This window comes from Micropterus salmoides, unplaced genomic scaffold, assembly GCF_014851395.1.
Source record: "Micropterus salmoides isolate LMB-PRFRI ecotype aquatic unplaced genomic scaffold, ASM1485139v1 Ms_hic_scaffold_3, whole genome shotgun sequence".
NCBI classification, from domain to species: Eukaryota; Metazoa; Chordata; class Actinopteri; order Centrarchiformes; family Centrarchidae; genus Micropterus; species Micropterus salmoides.
Genome location: NW_024042261.1, coordinates 40,421,042 through 40,445,785, shown reverse-complemented (window position 1 = coordinate 40,445,785; position 24,744 = coordinate 40,421,042). Strand labels below are relative to the sequence as shown.

General features: G+C 42.2%; 2 protein-coding genes across 5 annotated transcripts in view; one reads left to right on the top strand and one right to left on the bottom strand.

The window, feature by feature from the left end:
- The first annotated feature begins 1,920 nt into the window (after positions 1-1,920).
- On the top strand, positions 1,921-4,193 carry dharma. Its single transcript, XM_038692565.1, has 3 exons — positions 1,921-2,410; positions 2,616-2,818; positions 3,604-4,193. The coding sequence occupies exons 1-3, from the start codon at positions 2,086-2,088 to the stop codon at positions 3,721-3,723; spliced, it is 648 nt and encodes a 215-aa protein (XP_038548493.1). The 5' UTR covers positions 1,921-2,085; the 3' UTR covers positions 3,724-4,193.
- A 1,736-nt stretch (positions 4,194-5,929) lies between these two features.
- The window catches only part of clip3 (CAP-GLY domain containing linker protein 3), a 28,354-nt gene continuing 9,539 nt past the window's right edge, over positions 5,930-24,744 (bottom strand). For 2 of the 4 annotated variants that reach the window (XM_038694108.1, XM_038694106.1), the window contains 12 exons: positions 21,560-21,699; positions 18,833-18,926; positions 18,223-18,384; positions 17,989-18,107; positions 17,416-17,652; positions 16,566-16,616; positions 16,282-16,417; positions 15,300-15,668; positions 14,562-14,685; positions 14,218-14,285; positions 13,519-13,591; positions 5,930-12,507 (listed from right to left, as the gene is read on the bottom strand). In XM_038694108.1, the coding sequence (XP_038550036.1) occupies positions 12,453-12,507; positions 13,519-13,591; positions 14,218-14,285; positions 14,562-14,685; positions 15,300-15,668; positions 16,282-16,417; positions 16,566-16,616; positions 17,416-17,652; positions 17,989-18,107; positions 18,223-18,384; positions 18,833-18,926; positions 21,560-21,699 (1,628 nt within the window). In that variant the 3' untranslated portion in view covers positions 5,930-12,452. The remainder of the gene's footprint in view (positions 12,508-13,518; positions 13,592-14,217; positions 14,286-14,561; positions 14,686-15,299; positions 15,669-16,281; positions 16,418-16,565; positions 16,617-17,415; positions 17,653-17,988; positions 18,108-18,222; positions 18,385-18,832; positions 18,927-21,559; positions 21,700-24,744) is intronic. The other 2 variants (XM_038694107.1, XM_038694109.1) reach the window with 2 other exon arrangements.

Genomic DNA, 24,744 nt, shown 5'->3' with positions numbered 1-24,744 from the left:
CTCGTCTTTCTTTTTAATGCTTTTATTGACTTGTTTGTTTTAAATTTAAATTTTATTTGTTAAGTATTTTATAGTATATAAGTATTTTTCTGTGCTTTTAAATTCACACATGGAAATACTAGCAAAGATTTTAGGTATCATTAATTATATTACATTTAAATGGTAAAACAAAGATGCACACTACTTTTAGGATTTACTAAATTAAACCAGTTTTCTTTTTACTTCAAACTGTGAACAAACTGGAATATATCAAAAGAATTAGAAGAAAAGAATGCATTAGCTTATATAATAAAGTATTTTTGATTTTATTATTTTACACCACTGTAAAGATCTGTACTGTATTCCTACTAGATACTACAGCAGGTAGTACTACACTGTGCTAAGACCATAGTAATAAGTAACACAATAATCAAATTTTGTTCTTTCCTGTGGCCAGAAAGCAACTTTTATGTATAATATGTAGTTTTCTGACAGTTTCGGTCCCTGCTGGTTTTCAGACTAAAGTTTTGCAGTTTGGACTGAAAACATGAAAACCATAGAAATGTGAGAAAAGCTCATTGACACCTGTCATTTGCTGCTTTCATCTCTTCACACAGTTTGTCCTCGGCTGCAGATCAAAGCTGCCTTCATGCACAAGCAGGCTGGTTTCACTGTAATATTCTCAAGATATGTCTGTAGAAGCGCGGTGTGTTCGCGGTCAGTCCCACGTTTTAAATCCTCCTTAGGTTTTGTTTTCGTTCATCGCTAACTCACTTTGTCTGTGTGCTGTTCCTGCACCTCTCTGTTCAAACGCTGCGAGCGACATCTGCAGGCCACCGACGCACACTGCAGGCTCTTCTGCCCCAGAGGACTCAGGTGGTCACGTCTGGACATCACCAACATGAGCAGATCGCAGCACACTGTAATGAAAGAGAACAAAGCAAGCAGAGAGGAAAGCTGTGCTTTTAATTATTGTTTGACTTGTCAATTATTGGAGGGGGGGCTCGCATTCACCGTGGGTGATGAAAGAAACACTATTTCAACCATGTGCGCCTTGTACATGGTAGAACTGACAATAAAGTTGACTTTGACTTTAACAGCGCCAGTCTAATAAAAAAACTTTCGTTCTTATTTTATTCTTCTTATTCTTACTACATTATTATGTTTATAAAAACCTCCACAGTGAAAACTAGGGAAAGTGCACAAGACAACATGGACATTTGATTTTGCAAACATATTAACCAAATTACTAAATAAAATAAAGAACGTAGCCTATAGCTATATGTAAACTGTTTCTCTAAAAAGTTGATAACAAAATAATAAACAGGCCAACACCGATTTAAAAGTATTTTAAATGAATAATCGGAATCATCAGAACACACAACAACAGATACTGGCATGACAGGCAAGGCAAGTTTATTTGTATAGCACAAGGTAATTCAAAGTGCTTTACATAAAACATAAAAGCAACATAGGGGAATTGAAAAAATACACATTCAAAAATATATAAGTTACAGTGCAGTGTACAATCAGGGTTAAAAGAGTCAAATGGAAAATAAAAACAGGCTGAGGGGTTGAGCAAATAATTGAGTTAGAAGGAACTCAATAGAAGGAATAGTAGAAGTTGGTAAGCAGATAATATAATATAGTGTGAAAAAGTAAATGATAATAAATGTGCATGTGTAAAGTTTTATACATTATTAACAGAGGTGTTAACATCTTGCTTTGGCCCAGTGTTTGTGTATCTGAATGAGAATGAAGCTGTTTGAAGCTGAATAGACATTAAAAGACCAAAGTAACTGATTCAAGTTAAAGGAACAGTTTACATAATCAGTCCCATCATCACATCGTCCTTCAGTTCAAAGAGTCAAAGGGTTCACGAGGTCAAATCAAAGTGCAGATTTCTTCTGTCTGACTGAACTTCAGCCATCAAACAGTCTGATGGCTGAATTCAAGCGTCTCATTAACATCTTAAAGAGGCGTCAGGTGTTTGATGGCGGCTCCAGACTTCTGGTTCTGTTTAAAACTGGACACTGGAGGACTCTCAGAGCTCAGAGGCCACAGGAGCAGCTCCCCGGACACTTCTTGGGATATTAAAATCTAATCATGGACGGAAGCAGAGTGTCGGACTTCAGCATCGAGCGCATCCTCTCCCCGCAGCTCGGACACAAGCCGCCGGGGACAGACATTTCACCAGATGGATATCTCCAGGGTCTCCCCGGTGGATTCTATCTGGACTCTGGGAACCGACCTCCGGTCCCTCCTGCGCCGATTCCGGTTCCAGTGCCGATGCCAGGCTACCTGCAGTACCGAGGGTTGAGATGTGGAGAGGCGTTCTACCCGTACGGGACCGGTTTCCATCACACAGACTGCACCTGCATGTATTCAAACTCCGGAGTTTACCAGCACTTCAGCAGCCAGGACTCTGCAGGTAGGCCTCACTTGTTTAGCTTTAAACACAAGTTCAAATACTTTAAGTGCCAGCTTTCATGAACTTTAGGATAAAATCAGCTTGTTCCAAGTCAATCAATTTCAGTTAATCCTTCAGAAATAAGACAACAGAAGTCAGGATCATGTCTGCATTGCTTCTGTTTCACGTTACTAATTCATTAAAATCTTGTTGTTTTTTTTACCAGATGCTCAGTCTTTGGCCGGTTATCATGGTTACCATCAGGCCGGGGCGTCCGCGCAGTCGCGTCAGAAGACCCGGATGAGGACGGTGTTCACCGACAGTCAGACCAGGCAGCTGGAGGCGCTGTTCGAGCTTACGGACTACCCGGCGGTGCAGGCGCGCGCTGAGGTGGCGAGGAGCACCGGGCTGAGCGAGGAGATCGTCAGGGTGAGTCCGACATCACTGTGAGCGTGTTCAGGCGGGAGAAAGACAAACGGGCGTCCGCTCAGGGCGCTGCGTAAAAGCTCTCCAGAAAGGCCTTTTACGCACCAACTTTTTAATCAGAAAAAGTCTAGCCTATCAGCGTAGTTTTTTAAAACCATGTAATATTCATTGTGGGGTTCAACAATGGTGATAAATGCTCTAAGTATATATTTTATGAACGTTTAGAGTCATCAATATTTTTACCTAGTGTGAGTAGCATTCCTTGAGATTCAGCAAAAGATATGCGCTGAAAATCGCAATGTCAATTTGATCAATGTGCACAGCAAAGTGTCTGAAAGAAACTTAAGAGGTGGATGCATTACTGGGCAGAACAGATCCTGCCCAGATCTGCATCCACTTCTTTTACCAGCGTATAGACCTATGAGTGTAACGTCTCGCGAGGTGCATGCAATTTCCAGCGGGCATGCAGAACTCGGCAGAACAGGTCTAAAGTGAGTTACACCAAGTAGGCCGATGGCTTTCTTTTCATTTAACCGTATTTCTTCTCCATTAAAAAGTCGTACTTGATTTGATGAAAGAAAAACCTTTACTGCCAACATGGTCTGATTAGCACTGTAGGACGGAACACGTGACCTTTCACAATAGAAATATCTGTCCTCTCAGACAGTTAAGGAGGTTTATATTGTTGCTGGAGGCCACTTCATGGCAGATGTTTTTTTGTTAAGGTAACACTCTCCTGCTAAGAGAACATGCAGTTACACCTCTTCTCTCTCTCTCTCTGTTTCCAGGTGTGGTTTAAGAACCGCAGAGCCAGGAGGAAACGGCAGTGCGGCGAGTCAAAGGTCAGATCCCCCTCCCCTCCCCGCAGCGCAGGAGCAGAGAATAAGGTCGTCACCTCCTTCATCTGAACCCACAGACTGCCCACCTGCTGCTCAGGGGTCAAACTCCTACTGGACTCAAACTGTGAGGGCCTCGCACCTTCAGGGGTCAAAGGTCAGCTGATCGCATCCTGCTCAAGGGCACTTCGGCACGGCAGATGCTCGCCATCCTGTTAAAACAACTGACTGCAGCTGCTCCAATGGCTGCTGGCGATCTAATGTGACACTAAACTAACCGTAGATGATGCATTCAGGGGGCTGCTGTGAAAGTCAGACACCTCAGACATTCAAGCCCTGGGGACAGTTAACTATGAGGCGTTCAGGTAGAGTTGTTCGGGTTCAACTGCAGTTTATTCTCTATCGAGTTTTAAATTATTTTGTATTTCTATGTAATTTATTGACATCAGTGTATTAAAGATGCTGTTTGTAGGTTTTTAACACGAGCACCATTTGTAACCTGAACAGGTTTTGTTACAAAATAAAATTTAGATTTCATGATATGAATTCTGTCCTGTTTATTTTTATTCACTACAACACACGATTTATAATGTACTATTGATGCACACACTTTCGACATTACACAGTCATCTGAAGTCCTATTATTTAACTTTTGGGGGGGGGGGGTTATTATTAAAACTTGTGTTGTATTTCTGCTGTTTGGAGAGGAAGGTCTGCTCCGATAATTGACCACTAGGTGTCAATGTTAAAACTGTTTTTTTCAAGGCTTGAAACCAGAAGTAAGGGGATGCACATTTACATTTAGAGCATTTAGCTTTTGTCTCAAGCAACTTACATCTGTCAGAAGAAAGTTAAAAAGCAGTAGATCACTGTTGGTGGAGTTAAGCATGTCAACAGAACAACTTTCAAGCACTCATAATCAATAGGTTAGACAGAAGAACCAGAATGTACAAGCAAGTGCTTCACATGTGTTGGTAGAGTAGTTGAGTACAATTTTGAGGTACTACTTGGGCTTGTGGCCCTGTTGTACAGAGACCTTGAGTCAAGACCTTTATTATTTAGAAACCCTGAAGCCAGATAGTATTGTTTGGACAAAAGAGGACTGGTTGGTCTCTGGCTCTCTATCACGACTTATAGTTGCTGTGTGCAGTGGGAGGCTGCGTGATCCAATCCAGCCATGACTGACACGAGTCATTCTTAGTTTTACCTACTTCAATTTCATTGCGCTGCACCTCTACAGTGGCACTCAGCGCAGGACTCTTACTTACATTGAAAAGGATTTCATTGTGTTATTTGTATTTCTACTTATGGATCTGAAGACTTCCTCCAGCACTGCTTGAAATGTGGGAGAAAGTCTTCCCCCTCACCAAGAGAACTGACAAGCTGACCTTCCAGCTTCACGTGGATGCTGTGTGTAAGAAAGCACATCAGGGTACTTCTATCGAAAGTGTAGAAGTTTTAACACTGACAATACTTTATTCCTGTTTTATCAAATCAGGCCTCACATTCTCCTTTGCCAGCTGGTACCCCTTAAGAAATAGAAACAGACTGCAGGGTATCATCAAAGTGTGCAGCATAATTGCAGGGATGCTTTTGATTTACCTTCCTCATCTGTACAAAGTTAGGGCTTTTGAGGGAAACCCAGTCAGTCCTGGGTTGATTCTAGCCTCCCCCGTCCAAGGAGTTCATGCTGCTTTGTCCGTCCATATGATTGTGTTGTTACTGCCGGCTGTACAATCCTTGATCCTTAATGGAGAAAGCCATTCTCAGGCATTTTTTGACATTTGCTTGTCAGTTTTGGACTCTGTATTTTAAGTTTTGTTGGCCAGAGCTTTTTGTTTGAGTGGTCTGCAACTTTATTTGTGTTTACATTGTAAATATGCTTTACTTTTCAACAGATTAAAAGGATATTCTTAAGAGATAAGATGCCGTTTGCATGTTTTTAAATGGAAGTGAACAAGAAACGAGCACAATCTGAGTGTATTTAACCTGTCAGTGCCAAACTGAACACTAACCTCCGTTTTAAACTCTGTGTTTTGCTCTCATAGCTTTCCAATAGTTTGAAAATATATTTCCTAGAAGATAAGATGATTTCACAAATTGGAGGAAATGTTATTTTATTATTGATAACGGCTTGCTACCTACGAAATCAGAAGAGGTTGTCAATTACCAGGCTTCATTATGTTCATTATATACCTAAATGTACAAAATGAATTTCATTTTCAAAACTCAAACCTCTTAAATGTTTTCTGTGAGTAAAAGCAATGGACAGGAGAGGTAGAAAAACAACATCAAATTCTTTAATATATTCATCGCTGTTATTATTAGAAGCACTTCCATGCTGATGAGAGAAGATACACATATTGGAAAACCCAAATCAGAAAATACTGAGAGAAAGGTACAGAGAGAGAGAGAGAGCATGCAGTGAGTATCTGTTAGGATGAGGACGCCGATGCTCGTTCTCCCCTGTTTCCTATTTAACGTCCGTCAGCTTCACACACTTTTAAAAACAGGAGTAACTCACACTCATGGACTGTAACCAAACACAAACACACACTACAAAACCGGAGAACAAAAAGTACACTTAGTGAAGTTATCAAAATATAGGCTATATACTGTATATTTTTAAGACGTATTAATGTTAAAACAACCAGTGCTGAGTTAGTTTCTATGAGAATGAGTTCAACGTTATATTCTCACACACAAACACCGATCGATTATAGAGGATTCAAAGGACAAAACAGATACTCTGAATGTTTTGTATGAACTACAAATCACAAATACTTTACATTTCTGCTGATTATTTTCCAAATCCATCCATCAGTTTTTGACTTCCTTCCATCCTTCCAAGCATTATTTTGCCATGTGCCTATTTTGTGTGCACCCCAACTGGAACGGAAATACATCTAACTAGGGATGTCCCAAAACATAATCTCAAAGATCGGAATCGGGGCAGATCAAGACATTTTTTAACTAATGGCTTTATTAGCACGACCCTAAGCCCAATCCTTTGTTTTACATTAGCAGTCACACAAGTGTCATAAACGGAGAGACAGTTTGTGGTAAGATTTTGCTGCAGTGTGGAAATATTTTAAATTGGAAAGCAGCCACTTAGGACATCTGCAATTTGATATGGCACCTAAAGACACCCAACACCCAACGGAATAGTTGACTCAGGTAACTCGGACAAAGGCTGCACCACCGAGGCAACACACACCTGATTGAACTTTGATGTACTTGAAGTGTGCACTGTGCAGATGTATTATCTAGGAAAATAAGTATCAGATTAGGACTTGGTATCTGCAGATACTCAATATTAAATGACTCGGCTCGGGATTGGGGCAAAGAAACTTGATCAGGACATCCCTACTAAAAACTCAAGGAAGGCTTTGGAAACGAGTCAGCAGGAAATCAGTATATATACAGTAGTTTGCAGTTAAATCGTTAAAACAGGCAAACCCAGTGTAGTCCAAGTTAAATAGAGAATATGTAATGAGGAAAGCATATGTAACATTTTGTTTGTCATGAGAAGATTAACCAGTGACTCACTAGTGACATTTAGTGGCCAAACCAGAGAAAGCTCCACATTTACACAGCAGTAAGAACACCATGTTCAAACCAACAGAGGCTTCACTGGGACATATTGACTGTACTGTACGTTAACTGTACAAAGACAAACCTCACCATCACTGTGGGCCACTGACGTCTATGTTTACCTAGGGTGACGGAGTCAGCAGACTCGGTGGAGCTTTACAATTGAACAGCGTGCTGCAGCAGCTTAATTGTAGCAAAACATTTCCTGTTGTGAAATTATAAACAGATGTAGATTACCAGATGTGGAGTTATGTTAGTTCATCAGGCTCTTTTGTGCAGGTTTGAATGGGATGGCAGGGGGAAGTAGCAAATAGCACGAATGTATGAAGGTATAAAGCATTGAGTCATCTGCATATAGTGTTAACGTGACATCAGGATTCTCACATTTCAATAACCCAGAGTCGATGCTATTTTTCAGAAGTGGCTACAAGTGGAGTGTGAGTGGCTTCAGTTAGACAGATCTGGTTTTCTTGGTGCGAAAACAGTTCACATTAAGTTAATTTAGTTTGCTTAAATAACAGTTAACTTTGAAGGATGCTCAAATCTCTTTCAACTTCATCTCGTCCCTGAACCAAGCTGTAATTTTCAGGCACATTGTACAACAATACATTTTGGGCAATTGTGAAATCCTAGCGCCAAAATTTAACTTTTTTCCAATGTTTCAGAACAGATTTTAGCTTTCAGCAAAACGAACGCTAATTAACAGAATTCTAGATTTTCCAAGAAAGGTGGAAACCGTGGATTTGCTAACCCCCGATTCTTTTCCATTATTGTTCTTTTCGTTCCGCTGCAGGTGCTCTGCACCTTAACAAGATGATTAAACCAGCTGAACTGCAGACTGTTGGGCCAAAAAAGCACTTTTTACATAAGTGCTACCAGGGCAGGAGTTTGTGTTAAAAATGCTAAACTGATCAACCTCGTCACTTATCTTAAAAGTTGGGTGAAGCACTTGCACCATGTGACCTTTCGCTGTCTCATTTAGCAGCAACGCTCAGAGCTAAGCGTAGAGTTTAAGCTAGAATGAAAAGCTTTGGTCCGATCGCTGCTGGACTAAACTCTGCAATTGGTCGAGCTAAAGTGAGCACCTGATGAGTGTATGATTCCACTGGTACAAAAATGAACGATTATCAACAGCAGTGTGCAGGAGCAACCACAAACTGTTTCCTTTAGCCGAGGCTGCAGAGCACGAAGACAAACATTCTGAAAAAAGCATTACGATCCATAATTTTCAAGTGCAATCATCAATTACAATTTTTACAATTATAAATCAGAGTTTATACAGTTACAGACAGACATGACTAGTTTTACAGCTCTGGTAATGTTCAGTTGGATCTCTAAGATCTGTATGTTTCACGTCCCAAACAAAACATACAAATTTCATACGTGTAATGTAATTGTAGGTCTTTCCGGAGTTGTAAAACTAACTAAATCTGTTGACTTATTGTCATAAAATGAAGATCTGGCCTGTGAAACATGCAATACGTGCAAACTTTGTGTTTCCACAGTTGTGTTTAAATAGTATTTGTTTTAGGATGAAGTAAACTGTGTATCCACTTAGCTGTTGTGGACAAAACATCACGCTGGCTCTTAAACTTTTAAATAGTAGGTAATAAATGTGCCTACACAGATTATTTTACTTGTCTGGTTATCTTCTCAGCCTGAAAGCGTATGAACGTTTGTCTCGTCTCCGGCAGCCTCGGCTGTCAGAGCGTGAGCGTGTTTATCTCTCTGCATTAGTGTGCTTACAGAGTGTAAAGAGACATTAACACAGGAAGCATGTCCACACAGAGATAGGTATACTGTTCACATATTGCTGTTTTCACTTATAAAGCACACACGCAAGTTTAGACTGACTCGTGTTTTAGTTTTGTCTTTTGCAGATGCTCACATTCACAAAACTTACTGAAGAGAGAGAGGGATGACAGAGGAGAGGAAGAGGAATAGAGAGGGAAAAACTTAAAAAACATATCACAGACTCTGGAGACATTATCCAGGGTTTCAATTTCTACTTTGGAAACTCAAGATGAAGGAGTATTTAGAGTTTGATAGAGGGACACAGAGATGTACAACTGATTATCATAAACAAAGTTTTAACTCCAAACTGATTAATGTTGTTTTCAGACGCAAGAATGACGGCAGCAACACAAAAACATTAATATCACGTTTAGCGGGGCTGAAAACACTTTCTTGTTTTGGGTCTGTTAGCACTTTTGGTTAAGGACAGATTACGATTGCAGCTCTTTATAAGATTCCTATAATATAATGTATTTTAATTCTAACTAGATGGAATAATGTTTGTATTGGGCAAAGCACTGGTTAATAATGAATAGCTAGTCTTTATCTTGCTCTAATAAAATGCTGGCGTCTGCAGTGTTCCCTGTGTGACAGGAGGTATTTCACAGAGACCAAGAACCATTTTAAGTTAAATGACACCTGTTTCCTGTTACTTACATCTGAAGGATAATAAAAAAATAAAACTGACTGTAACAATACAATAGAATACACTTAAGTCAGTAGGTGAACCCTGTTTTCAGTCGATATCTGAGATTAAAGCATGCAGGTGATAAAACACACACAGTCTAAAGTTATCTATACATTTTCTGGGACTGAGGGCGGATCTAAAGCACTGATTTATACGCTTACTGTTAAAAATGTAACCACGGTTCTCTGAGTGGGGAAGCTGTCTGTCTCCAAAACGCGTTCAATTTAAAGTTCATCAGAGAGCTAATGAGTGTCACCGGTCTGGGTATTATCAGATAATCCGTAGGTCATTTGTAATTCAAAAACAAAAACGTAAAGCTGTTATTTGTTTCAAATAATATTTTGGCATCTGAATCAAAAACGGTCCATTTTGGAGTTTTGGAATTCCTTGTTTCATTATTCCTCTTTGAATTGAAGAATGAAGAGGTCTGTGTACTTCAGTCAATTCATAATTTAGTTTGAAACGTAAAACGGTAGTCACGAGGCCTGTTATGTTATTTGTTTCCAAATGAACAATGGACAGACAGGAAGCGGAAGTGAAGTGTAAAAAAATTAAAAATAAAAGTAGGCCTTTAGTGAAAAACTAAAACTGGGTTTGAAAAAAAAAAACATTTTATTTAACTGAAATAAAAATAACAACTAATAAAAAAACACAAAACTATAGTGGCTGTTAGGGAGAAGGAAGCATTTGTAAGCACAGACTGGTGACCTGTAACTTCAGATTAAGATAATGTGAACTAGTTGTTGTGAAATGTAATTTAGGATTGTGATTATAAATTTAATTATTGTTTAATTTATATTTTAGTTTGGTTACATACTCGGCTGTGTGGAAGCTCAACCAGCAGAGGCCCCCCCCCACGCTGAAGTGCCCAGAGGCACAACGATTACATTAAATATTTTAAATTCAGCCCGACTTATTATTTTTTTTGATTGCTATGTTCTGATCTGTGAAACCTGGTGAGCATTATTGTGAGTAAAAAAGAATCTCAAAGCATTTACTGCCCTTTCTAAGATGAATTATCTGCCACATTGTACTTTCTCTGCAAATAGTTGTATTATTTTTCTCTATTTTTATATCATTCTTATATAACTTGCATTGTCTATTCCATATTTATATATTTCTACATTTATTTATGTCAGCTGTATGTTTGTCTACGTGCAGCACCTCATCACCACAGCAAATTCCTCGTACATGTAAAATAAGACATGGCAATAAAGCTAAATGAGAGTACACATTGATTAGCTTCCTGCTGTAGGAGACTACTCCTTCACATAAACATATCATAATTTTGGCTCAATTTGTACCTCAGGGCGCCTCAGCAGGAGGGAGAGCGGCCTCTGCTGGTTAAGCTTCCACACAGCCGAGTAATGAAACTAAAATATTAATGAAATAATCCATCCATCCATCGTCAGCCGCTTATCTGCGTACAGGGTCGCGGGGGGCTGGAGCCAATCCCAGCTGGCATCGGGCGAAAGGCGGGGTCCACCCTGGACAGGTCGCCGGTCCATCGCAGGTAATGAAATAATCATTAAAATAAATTACATTTCACACCAACTAGTTCACATTATCTTAATCTGAAGTTACAGGTCACCAGTCTGTGCTTACAAATGCTTCCTTCTCCCTAACAGCCACTATAGTTGTGTGTTTTTCATTAGTTGTTATTTTTATTTCAGTTAAATAAAATGTTTTTTTTTCAAACCCAGTTTTAGTTTTAAGTTTAGTTTTATAATAAACTTGCTACATGGTCCTACTTTTTATTCTGAATTTGTTTTACACGTCACTTCCGCTTCCTGCCTGTCCACCGCTTGTTTTTGGTTTGGAAACAATATAAGGAATAGACCGTGTGACTTTAATGATAAAAGGCCTTGCCAAAACCCCAACATTTACCGTTTTTGACTGGTTTTGCAATTTTTGATTCTGACACCAAAAACATTTTCCCCTGTTTTTGAATTACAAATGAATTATCTGATGTCACCCAGACCGTCAACGCCAACTCAGCGGGATCAGTACTGTACTGCTTTAAAAGATGAGAATTGTCAACGTACATGTTAAATGTAAAAGTTCTTGGTCTCTGATTAGTGGTGAAGAAGCGGCTGCCAGATCTAGGTCCATCACTACAAACAACTTGGTACCCGATACGTTTTCTCTGGAAGTGCAGAATCAAATTCACACATCGTTGTGTTTGGACACTGACACTTCCACTGGCTCTCTCTGTCACGGCAGCCAACCTTAACGTTCGTTTCTAAATTCGGCGCAACCCAAATCGAGTAGCAGCAAAAGCAAAACATGTAGCAGCACAAACTAACGTTCTGTGGTTTTTGGTGTCCTCAGAGAAACAGCAGGTTTTTCTGCCCCAAAATAAAAATACAACATGGACAAATACCCAGCTGGGACAAAGAGATGAGAACTTGGTGAAACAAAAGACCTGGAAAGGGGTGAAGAGAATATTTTAGGGGGGATTGCTTTAGCAGAGCAGGATTCTCAGTTTCATTAAAGGAATGCAGGACGTTTTGATCAGATACAAGGCACTATAGATTTTGCTATAGAACGGCTAAATTAGAGGGATTTGGGCTCAGAGTAAGAGGGACGGGGTTTCACTACGAGAAGTTTGACCGACGAGAATGAAAGATTTATCAGGCCAAGAGAGAAGAAAGCAAAAGTAAAAGATGAAGAGACAGAAGAGCGGAGAGATCGATCTGGTGGAGGAGGAGTAGTAGAGGCCCGGTTAGGACTGCATCTCAGCACGCAGCATCCACGGAAACCAGCAGCAGAACAGCAACCTGGAGGAGGGGGAGGAGGAGGTGAAGATAAGGAAGGAGCATGAGAAGAAGAAGAAGAAGAAGGAGGAGAAGAAGAAAGGGAAGAGGGGTTGGGAAGGAAAAAGAAGAAAAGCAGGAGCACAGAGGTTTTAGTCAAACTCAAACTGAGCATGTGTTCACGCCACCTGGTAAATTCAGATGTTTCACTCACACGTGGGACATCGGAGAGTTTCACAGGAATATTTTTAAAACTGGGCCCTATTTTCACATATTTGGTGACCCCATTTGTTCTTAACAAGAAACTGAAGTCTCGTTCAAGGACAGCTCTCGCCCTGAAGTCTGATGAAACGCGAGTTGTTGCAGGAAGACACGAAAACACGAGGGAGAGGAAATAAAGTCTTGCTCGCAGATCCTCTACGTCCACGACAACAAACTCCTCTCCCTCGTGTCCACCAGCGTTTCCTGCAACAACTCGCCTCTCACGAGATTTCAGAGCGAGAGTTGCCCTCGAGTGAGACTTCGGTTCACCAGCAGTCCCCTCGTAGGGATCCTTTCCATGAGGTTTAAAAATACTGATATTAGCAAACTGCTCTAAAAGTACTCATGATTTAAGAAAATGGCCCCAGTGAGTTTTATACTATTATAATTTATATCACTGGATTATAATCACTGACACATAAAGTACCGTTGCAGTGGGTTGAGGCGAAGCTGTAAAGTAACCTGACAGTCTGACTTCCTGTCATTTGTCTAAATACATTAAAAGGGGTAAACAGTAGAAGAGTAGAAGTATAATGTAGCATACATTAGAAATACCCAAGTATTTGTACAGTACCTGAGTAAATTAGCATAGTTACAGTCCACCACATACTGCACAACCATCCTGAGCTGTGCGATGACGTGAACGCTCTCTCTACCTCATGAATGCAGCGTAAACCCACGAGGAATATTTCAGATATTTTAAGGCAGGAGGTCACTGAACAGCTGAGCGCAGCCTGACAGGTTACCAGTCAGTCAGTCTCTCTCCGTTCTCACCTGGATATGGAGCTCTCGGAGGTCAGGTCTTTAGGAGAACGCATCGTGTTGAAGTTACGCTTGGGCTGTGACACTGCCGGACACAAACAAACAATAGTCTGTCAATGTAAGCAATGTTCGTGTGACTGCTTCATGCAGAATGAGTGGTGTGTGTCCCAAAATCATTTAAAGGTCAGTAAGCTCTAAACACCATCATTTCTCCAGGTCTATGAAGATTTATGCATCTGATCCTTGAATAGAAATTCTGTATTGTTTGGTATAATTTCGGACATTATTCCTATCAGCAATGAAATGATTTTACTTTCTAACTTTATCACAGAGAGGAACTGACACTAGTACACACAGTTTAACAACCAAATCCAATTATAACACAACAAGTTTAACTTTCAACCTCGGATTCATCAGACAAATAAAATACCTGAATTTTACTATGATCATCCGCCACAGAAGTGTGTGCTGCATCCAGCTAAAATAAATCCAGGTACAGTAGGTACAGTAGGTACAAGGTTCTGCTGGGGGAGGGGGAGCGTTGAGGAACAACAGACACTTTAGGTGATTCTGTTTTACCGTTCACCTTTTAAAACGGGTTGAAGTGGGCTCGTCATAGATCTGTCTGATGGCTCATGTGGCGAGAACAACCATGTTGTAAGAAAAGGAACATCTCCTTAAAAGTCAGTCAGCACAATGGAAGATACTTACTGGTGACTTGGTGGACTTTCTTCACCATGGATTTGTCATTCTGTGATCCGTCTTTAGGGCCTCCGATTCTGACAAAACAGCAACAACGAAAAGTCAGTTTATTATTATTATTATTATATAATCATATTCTGCAGAGGAAGAAAACTTAACTAAACTAAATGCTATCCAGGTTTATAACAGGCTTCAAATGGTTTCAGTGTTATGTTTACTTTATTATTTCATGCTCTCATTAAATCCACCATGCACTTAAAACAACTTTAAAGCACCAAAACTGTATTAGTTAACTTGTTTTGACAGGTTCTGATCAGTAAATAAAGCAGAAAACGTCTTGAACACGCTCTTACCTCTGGACGCGGGAGGGCGGAGCAAACACTCCGTATTTGGGCAGGCAGCTGAAGTAGCGGACTCCAAACACCGAGCCGTCGTGTTTTCCTGTCGGCTGATCCAACTCGATACCAAACCAGTAACCTGCAGGGACAGAAACCGCTCAGGACACGCCTGATCTGACCTTTTACAATTTTATGAAAGAAGCAAATCACCACTATTTGTTGAAAACCTCTTATGGCAAAACTGTCACGCTCTCAGGACTAAAGTCCAAAATCCACATGAGAATCATAAACAGAGAGACTACTGTTTTATTCTTAGATTCATCATCACTAGTGATGAAAAATAATGTAAAACGAATGAAGGCTCAGCTCTGCCTTTAGATGAACATGCTAACATGCATATTAAAATGCTAATATTTAGGTTTAACGTAAGAAATAGCTTTTGTAACGCGGCTTCTGGAGCAGCTTAGTTCACTTTTTTTCTTGGCAGAAGTAAGGAGCAGTGTTTATTCAGATAGCCCATAAATCAAGATTAAAAAGAGACAGACTTGTCCGACCAAAGGGGGACAGGTTTAGAAAAATCTATGGTGTAAGTTGCTTTTGAGAGCTTCTGTCACATATTGGAGGAACGTCTTGACGGATTTTGTGCAGTTGTATCTTGAATTGAATTAAACAGAGTGTTGCTAACAGGCCCACTGAGCTCCCAGTGAACACAGTATACAGTGTAGAGGAGCAGCTGAAGACCAGCAGGCGGACCTGGAGCGAAGTCTGTTTTGCCGTAGAAGCGAACGATGCCGTTTTTCTGTCCAGCCACCAGAACCTGATCTCCGACTTCCACGTTCAGTCCCTCTGGATCCAGACTGGCTGCTGACGTCTTCTTCCTCTGGGCTGAGAACGCACAGCAAACGCACTCAGAACAATGACATTCACACCTAATGTGCCGATAATAATAAAACGACATTTTCTTACCCCTCTCTCGCTCCTTCTCCTTCTTCTCTTTCTCTTTCTTGGTCTTTCCGGCGAGGCGGGAGGCCAGGTCTATGCGAGGGGTTCGCGGGGTGGAGGTGACGGATGAAGGTGTCTGATCCACGGGTTTGGAAATCTTTGACACGGGGGCAAAAATCCCTGCAGGGCAAAAAAAAAAAAAACTCACTTTAAAACACACTTAAACCTCGAAGCCAGCAGACGCAGTGTGACACGGTCGCCACACTGCAGCTGTGTTTGTTTTCCACATGATGAATGTACGGCCAACATTCACTCTCCTTTAAGCTCTGGTTTGGTCTCCACCAACACCAACACGTCACATATGGACCACTTGGATCCAGATCTGGATGCTGCTGGACACTAGCTTCCTCCTGATCCACCAAGTGACCAATAACAAACCAATAAAACTATGGCATTCACAAGTGATTGGCTGGGGAACCAAGTCACTCACTCAGGGAGGGTGTCGAATATGACTCTGTTACAATATAATAAAAGCAGAATATGTCCAATATGTTCATTATGATTATGAAAAACGAAACTGAATGTACATCCATTTATGTGTTGTTTTTAGAGGACCTTTGTGCTTGGTGAAAGAGAGGACAGTTGGACGGACTAAATCAGGGGCTGAATAAATGTAAAAGTCTTCTGTAGCTGGAGTCAAAGCGTAATGCAACGACACTGCAAGCGTGTCTGCTGAAGCCCCACCCAGTGTTTGTAGGCAGCCTCTCAAAGGCACCATAATAGCAGCCGTTACCAAGTTTAGGAGGGCAGACGAAGTAGCGGACGCCGCCCACGCTGCCATCGTTTTTTCCCTCCGGCTCGTCGAGCTCCACGCCGACCCACTGACCGCTGGCGAACTCTGTCGTGCCACAAAACCTCAGAGTGCCGGTCTGAAAGAGAGACAGAGGGATAAAGTTCTGAAGTTAGAAGTGAGACCTCTCCAGGTGGAGTGAAAGGTGAACAGGAAGCGAGCGTGTTGTCAGAGGGGTGAGTCAGTTCAGTGAGTCTACGTTCCAGCCGGCGCCCGGTCCAACCAACCTGTTTGAGGTTTGGAGTCGGGCTGTCGTCTCTGCTCTGGTCTCTCTGGAGCTACACAGTGAGAACACACTGTTCAGAGCTCAAACTGGCAGCCATCACACAAAAGAGCTAGGCTACTACTGCATGGTTAAATGATCTAACTTTATTTTTTCTAATTGCCCCCTCGCAATTTTAAACAACCCCCTCAGGGAAACCTCGATGGCTTCAACCCTTTACCAGACAAATTCTGGCGTTATCCAATAATACGTGAGTCATGACCAATGGGAAGCGCATTCTGTGACAAACAGGCTGAGGGATAACAGAGCAGGACGATTTCCTTCTCTCATGCAAATCGCCCTGTCTTCATAGTAATAACACTTTCACTCAACTGCTTCTCAAAGCGGACCAGTTCAATATGGAGCGCTGACAAGTAGATTTTTCAGCTATGAAATGTATGTATCAGGACAGCTGTTTATGTTATTTCTTAAAATAAGCCCATTTCTTGTTATTGGAATTGAAAAGGTTAGGATCAGGGCTTCCCCTACAGTACAGACCTAGGGTGAAACAAAAATGGGACAGTTTAATCGACTCCCTGGTCTAAAGTTAGTAATTGTCAGAGTTTTGATTTTGATTTGTCGACAAGCTAAATTAAATGGACATGGTGCCATTTATTCTTGAGCAGTTGGTGCCAATCCCTGTCTTGTCCAAAATAAAGTTTGAGTATTAATACATGTATTTAAATATGGTTTGTCAGAACAATCTGCTCCTTCAGTACACAACTTTATTGCTAATTCAGCTGGTTACACTGTATGTTTCCTCCAGTTAATCATCAGCTGCTTTAAAATAAGTTCCGTTTTGTGGCGCCTCTGACCTTCATGTCGTCCAGCTGCACGCGCTCTCCCAGCTTCAGCCCCAGCGAGGACAGCATCAGGTTTCCGGGGATGTTGTCATAGTTGGGCAGCGTGGCTCTGGGGAGGTTACAGCTCAGTGGGAGGGAGTCCAGCAGCAAGTGCTTCAGCTCTTTGGCCACCATGGCGGCCTCCGCCTTGTCCAGACTCATGTCCATCGGGTCAGGAACCACGTCCGCTGGAACCAGGCCCTTATCATTCTGCAGAGAGAGAAGGGGAAGAAGAGTTTTGGAGGGTGCACAGACAGAATCAAGTGCATGATGGATTGTTTAGTGGAGTTGTGAGTGGGGAAATGGTTTGTTGTCCCCAACTCAGCCAATCAGTGGGGTGCAGGCGGGATTAAGATGTTAACGTGTTTCTTTCTTTGTTTTTCAACTGGTTGGTTAGAGCAATATATACACACACTCCTCTCCCGAACAGAAAGCAGCTATTATTAGTCAGACAATGAAGTGAGACGAGGTGGTGATTCACTGAGATTATCAGGCGACAGGTCAACTACCAGCCCTAAAACTGAAGGTAAGGTAAAGTGTGTTTACCCGGACGGTGGGGTTGGCTCCGTGCTCCAGCAGACATTTGACGGCACCCAGACAGAGGTTGGAGGCAGCGATGTGGAGAGCTGTACCGTAGTGGAAATCACTACATGTGGAGTTCAACACTGTGGAGACAACAAAGGGGGAGTTATTCTGAAATAACATCCTGACCTCCAGCTTTGAGTGAGCAGTCGCTGATGGTTCAAAATGAGCGCTACGCGATGTGATCTGTGTGTGTACCTCTGGGTTTACTGGCTTTGAGCAGCACTCGGATCAGTTCTGGGACGTCAAAGTAAGCGGCGTAGTGCAGGGCGTTCATGTTGGTCCAGCGGCTCCTCAGACTCACGTCGGCGCCCAGAGCGATCAGCTGGCTGCTGAGACGCAGCGCGGCCGCCGGGTCGCCTGCACACACAACCAGGTCCGAACTAAGAGGGGGTCCAGCTTTACAGCAGCAGAGGAGTGGAATCCACCACCCGCCAGACACGGCCCAGCTTCACTGACTCACTTCACATTAATATCAGACCTGAGTCCCTCGTCTGGCCCTCAACATGAGGTTTCTCCCTTTTGTCCTGTTAAAGAGGTTATTTTTGTGGGGGGGTTCATCTGAATCAAGGGTCTAAGGATAGACAGTGTTGGATATTCCGAGGTAGATTCGTGATTTTAGACTATAAATAATATGCACAGTGAAATAAGCTCCATCAAGCTTTGTTTAAACGATGTTTGTTAGTAGAATCTGTTGTCAATAATTAAAAGATAAAATAACAGCTGATTACCTTCCTATAAGTGCTGCAGTGTAGTCAGGATTGTGTCAGACTGACTGACTGGATCCATATTAAATAAGTCCTCTTACCGACTCCATGGGCTCCGGCCTTGCAGCTGTAGTGAAGCAGCGTCATGTCGGTCAAACCATCGCGGTCGTTCACGTGGCAACCGCGCTTCAGGATCTGAGACGCAGAACAGACCAAGCACAGGGTTCAGCGCAATTTATTATATGTTAGCTACCATTTCAGTCATTTTATCTTGGTGAATGTTTCAGTAAATCCCTCTTCCTCGTAAGAAGAACACATTAGCAGAAGAAAACAGGCGGCTCATTGTGGGAGCAGTCGGTTGGCTCCTCATTTCCTCAGTGATTTGTCTTCAGTTGATTAAACACACTCTCCTTGCGATTCAAGAAAACAGGGTGTGGGGGGAGTTCTTACTTTCCATCTGTGGCTCTGCCGCATCTATTGTTTTCTATCCGTAGACCCTATCATGTCTAATTTACACAAACAAAATCTATTTTCAATATCAGCCACAGCTGATACCTCTAATTTTAACCAACTGTCCAGGACCACCAACAAAAGGGATAATTCATTGGAAATTGAGCCTAAATTACTCATTTTATTTGTAGCAGTTTTTTAACAAGTTAAAGCCAATGTAAAAACAGTTTCAGCTTTTTAATTAGCAGACTGGGCACTATTATCTTAAATAATGGATTTTATTTTATATGTTTGATGATATTAACTTTTTTCCACCACTCTGACACTCATAACTACAGTCTGAACGGAATCATGGACCCACAATGCTCTTGGGCTCATAGGACACGGTGTTTAAATAAAAACAATGATATGAGGCTTAATAACGACACAAAACATAAAATCTCAGCAACTTCACTCCATTGTTCTGTCTGTGTGGTGTCACTGTCCTTGTGTTTTATTCCTCCAGGCCGAGTCATGGGAGAGCCTCGATGACTCTCCCTCTCTCTCTTCTTCTGCAGCACTCTCTCTTTTCAGGTCCATGCAGCCATTTAAACTGGATCATTATCACAATGTTTGTGTGTCAGCTTGTATTACTGACATTGAGGGGAGTCCCCCCAGCTGAACTATTAAATTATTATGAGTTAAAATGTTGATTTGGGTAAAGTTAGGGTTAAGAATGTAGATCATTCTCAGCGTTTCAAATATTCTCTGAATGTGTATTAATAGCCATTTAACAAACAACTGTTGAGCAAGCAGAACACTAATTTATACCTTTACTCCTCTGGGTTGTGGATATATTTTGCTTATCAAATGGTCAGAAATAATAGATTTCTGTCACAAGGTAGCTCATTGCCTGTACGCTTCTGCTTACTGTCCCGCGAAGTCACCCCCCAAAGGCCCATTCTGAGTCAGGAAAGCCCTGCTTAAATGACACAACTATGTACCTGTGCTGCTAATGCTGCTTCAAACAGCCTCTTTGGCACATTTAGCATCTTTCAGTCCAATTTTTAAAACAAGTAGAAGTCCAGCATTCAGGCTTTTGCTCATAAATACCAGCTTTATGCAGCTCAGTGAGATTTCATTGTTCATTATCTATGTGTCTGTGTGTGAGTGTGTGTCTGTGTGTGAGTGTGTGTCTGTGTGTGTGTGAGTGTGTGAGTGTGTGTCTGTGTGTGAGTGAGTGTGTGTGTGAGTGTGTGTCTGTGTGTGAGTGTGAGTGTGTGTGTGTGTGTGAGTGAGTGTGTGTCTGTGTGTGAGTGAGTGTGTGTGTGAGTGTGTGTCTGTGTGTGAGTGTGAGTGTGTGTCTGTGTGTGTGAGTGTGTGGGTGTGTGTCTGTGTGTGAGTGTGAGTGTGTGTGTGTGTGAGTGTGAGTGAGTGTGAGTGTGTGTGTGTGTGAGTGTGAGTGTGTGTCTGTGTGTGAGTGTGAGTGTGTGTCTGTGTGTGAGTGTGAGTGTGTGTCTGTGTGTGTGTGAGTGTGTGAGTGTGTGTCTGTGTGTGAGTGTGAGTGTGTGTGTGTGTGTGTGTGTGTGTGAGTGTGAGTGTGTGTCTGTGTGTGTGTGAGTGTGTGAGTGTGTGTCTGTGTGTGAGTGTGAGTGTGTGTGTGTGTGTGAGTGTGAGTGAGTGTGAGTGTGTGTCTGTGTGTGTGTGTGAGTGTGTGAGTGTGAGTGTGTGTCTGTGTGTGTGTGAGTGTGTGTCTGTGTGTGTGAGTGTGTGTCTGTGTGTGTGAGTGTGAGTGTGTGTCTGTGTGTGTGTGAGTGTGTGTCTGTGTGTGTGAGTGTGTGTCTGTGTGTGTGTGTGAGTGTGTGTCTGTGTGTGTGAGTGTGAGTGTGTGTCTGTGTGTGAGTGTGTGTCTGTGTGTGAGTGTGTGTCTGTGTGTGTGAGTGTGAGTGTGAGTGTGAGTGTGAGTGTCTTGAATCTGGGTCAATGTGACAATGACAACCGACTGTGGATTCGGGCTTCACGCCAGAACAGCTGGGGCAGCGATACAGACAGAGTTAAATGCAACTGCTTAAAGGCTTTAACCACAAGACAATAAAGACCTGCAGTCCTGCCATGTTTTTAAGCTAGCTTCCTTTGCATTACTATTGCTATTTTAGCTTTAGCATCAGATTATTCTACTTACCCCTAGACATCAGACAAGAAACCCATGTGTCATATTTGACTCAGGATTTAAAATCTGCTTTTATCTTATCTTAAAACAGCTCCGGGCTATTTCTCTCTGTAATGCTGTCCTATGTAATCAAAAGAAAGTCATACTTGTGTTCAGACATCATTCTCAAGAAGTTCAGCTATCTGCGTAAACAAAATTTGAAGGTATTGAATTGTTGCAATGTTCTCACCTCGTTGCCGATGACGTCAATCTTGTGCTGCACCTGGGGAACCCACTGACGCACGATGGCGAACAGCTCCGGGATGGTGGTCCGAGGATCCATGAGGATCTCCAAACATGCGGGGTCATTGGGGTCGAAGAAGGTGAAGGCTGGAGACAGATGAAGAAAGGAAAAGTTAAGGGTAATCCCAAAAACAGACAATGAGACCATGAATAACTAAAAGAGAAACAGAAAAAGGGAAAGAAAGGAAAGGAAAGGAGCTAAGAAAGTACAAGAAGAAAGATCATAGGAAAGAGAAAATAAAATGAAAAGCAAACAGCAGTACATCATTTGAGATGGTAATGCCAAGATGTTTCTGTCATGCTCATCAAATCAGAAGTAACCTGTGAGCTCTGCAGTTTCTGTTCCTGCCAGCTCTGCAGCTCTGAGGCAGATTTCATTTCACTGAGTAACTGCAATCTAACTTCACTTTTCCTAACTGTCAACAGCTCAGGGGTCCTCAAACAGACGGCAGAGAGGTTTAATAAGTCCCCGTGCAGACGGACTTAATCTGATGTAGTTCAGGTTGAAACAGGATTTTAGAATGGGATCAAGGAGGGATTGTTCAAAAATGTTTTAACTAACGAGATATTAGGTGCGGGGCTTGATGGGTTTTTATTTCTTGCATTGGAGGGGTGGGTTCACCCAGTAAACACCATTTCTCAGTTACTTCTGCAGACAGTTCTGGTTTTATTTTTGTCAGGTTGTGACGCAGATTCTTGAGATCCATCCAATTTCTGCTGCTTTTCCAGGTTTGGCAGCCGCAGGCTGAGCCAGGTAGCCCATACATCCTTCTCTCTAGCCACGTCCTTCAGGGTTTCTTGTGGGATCCTCAAGTGTTCCAGTGCCAGATGTGTAGTAGGTCAATTAGCCACTTTCAATGCAAAGCAGCCACAGTCTCCAGGGCCCTGTTCACACATACAGACTCAAAGTAACAGGCTCTCTCTTGTCTAATTTACATTCTCTGCTCTGACTGGACATTTACTTTTTTCCTTTTGACACTATACTGACGCGCAGAGAAGTAGTTGGTTTCCAAAGCAATTGCGATTTGTCATCTCCAGGTTGTCGCTCCTGCACGTCAGTGGAAATCTGCATAAAGCTGAACCTTTCTCAGCTCCAGGTGAGTCTTGAGTCTTCAAACGCAGTGGGCGGCGACAGGCTGCTATTTGGTGGTTGCATTAGAAATGAATGACAGCCTGTTGCACCTCTAGTGTTTGAGTTCCTTGTGTGTGAACGAGGGTAAGGGTGAGCCTAGCCATCCTGCGAAGGTCTGTCACTACCCAAAGCCCAAGACCATGGGTGAGTGTTGAAAAGTAGATCCACTGGTAAACTAAGAACTTCACCTCTTCACAACAATGGTCTTGCGTTGGCATCACTTGACCTTACACCAGTCTGCTTGTAGAACTCATGCTCTATTTCAGACACCTAAATTCCTTTCTTTGGGGCAGTGACTAACTCCCAACCCCTTGGAGGTTCTATGGCCTCAAACAGGGAGGTACTGACCCTCATCCTTGCCGCTTCATACTTGGCTGCAAACCATCCCAGAATGCAGGGGAGGTCACGGTCTGACGAATCCAGCAGCATCACATCATCCGTAAAAAGCCGAGATGCTGCTTAGGCCACCATACCAGACAATGTCCACAACTCAGAGGTGCCTAGAGATTCTCTGGATATACAAGAGCCGATTGGCTTCCATGGCAGGTATGGCCATAAGCCTTCTCCAACTTTAATAAAAAGATACAGACTGGATGGGCAAATCAGAATGAGAAGCAACTTTTTTGCCAAGTAGTGTTTTACACATGCGAGGAATTTGCTGTGGTGATAAGGTGCTACAAGTAGACAAACATACAGTCAAAATAAATAAATGTAGAAATATATATATATATATGGAACAACGTTGCAGATATATACATGTGCATTATTCTGGGTCTGTGCCGTGCAGAAGTAACGCAACGGAAGAGAATAACTATTTAAATCTATAATAAATATGTGCAACATGCCAGGTCTGAGCCCGACAAGAGATGAAATAGTATTTACATGTGCAGAGACAAACTCCAGTGTCCTTGCAAAAGGTAAACAGCTGCTCCTCTGTTCACCAACCAGGACTGAATCCACATCACTCCTCTTGAATGTGAGGTTGGATAAGCAGCCAAAGTCTTTGTTCCAGCACTCTGTCTTAAGCTTTCTTAGGGAGTCTGATCAATGTGATAGCCCAGTAGTTGGGAGTACACCCTCTGGTCCCCTTTTATATATTTAACAAAATTACAACACTTTTGTTTTTGCCTCCTTTCATCATGAGCTGAATTCAAAGATCTAAGACTTTCTGTATGTACACAAAAGGCCTATTTCTCTCAAATATTGTTCACAAATCTGTCAAAATCTGTGTTAGTGAGCACTTCTCCTTTGCCGAGATAATCCATCCACCTCACAGGTGTGGCATATCAAGATGCTGCATGGGTACTGCACAGGTGTGCCTTAGGCTGGCCACAATAAAAGGCCACTCGAACACACACACTTATGGTAGAGAAATGAACATTCAATTCACGGGCAACAGCTCTGGTGGACATTCCTGCAGTCAGCATGCCAACTGCACGCTCCCTCAAAACTTGCGACATCTATGGCATCGCGCTGTGTGATGGAACTGCACATTTTTGAGTGGCCTTTTATTGTGGCCAGCCTAAGGCACACCTGTGCAGTACCCATGCAGCATCTTGATTATCTCGGCAAAGGAGAAGTGCTCACTAACACAGATTTTGACAGATTTGTGAACAATATTTGAGAGAAATGGGCCTTTTGTGTACATAGAGAAAGTCTTGGATCTTTGAGTTCAGCTCATGATGAATGGGGCAAAAACAACAGTGTTGCGTTTATAATTTTGTTTAGAATAAAAAATGGGAACCAACAACAGACAAACTGTAACGCATGTTGAATAAAAGCGCTACATGAATGCAGTCCATTTTCCACCCAGGTCTGCCAGCGCTGTCCCCAACTTCCACACAAGTGTTTCATAGAAATTAAAATCAGCTTGCAGAGAACATCAACTCCTATCCACCCTTTCTGAACTGGGCATCTCTGGTACAGTGGTCTTTTGGTTAGAGGGTGACCGTTCAAAATAACATGGCAAGGACAAAAGCGATCCCTTCTCTTCAAAAACA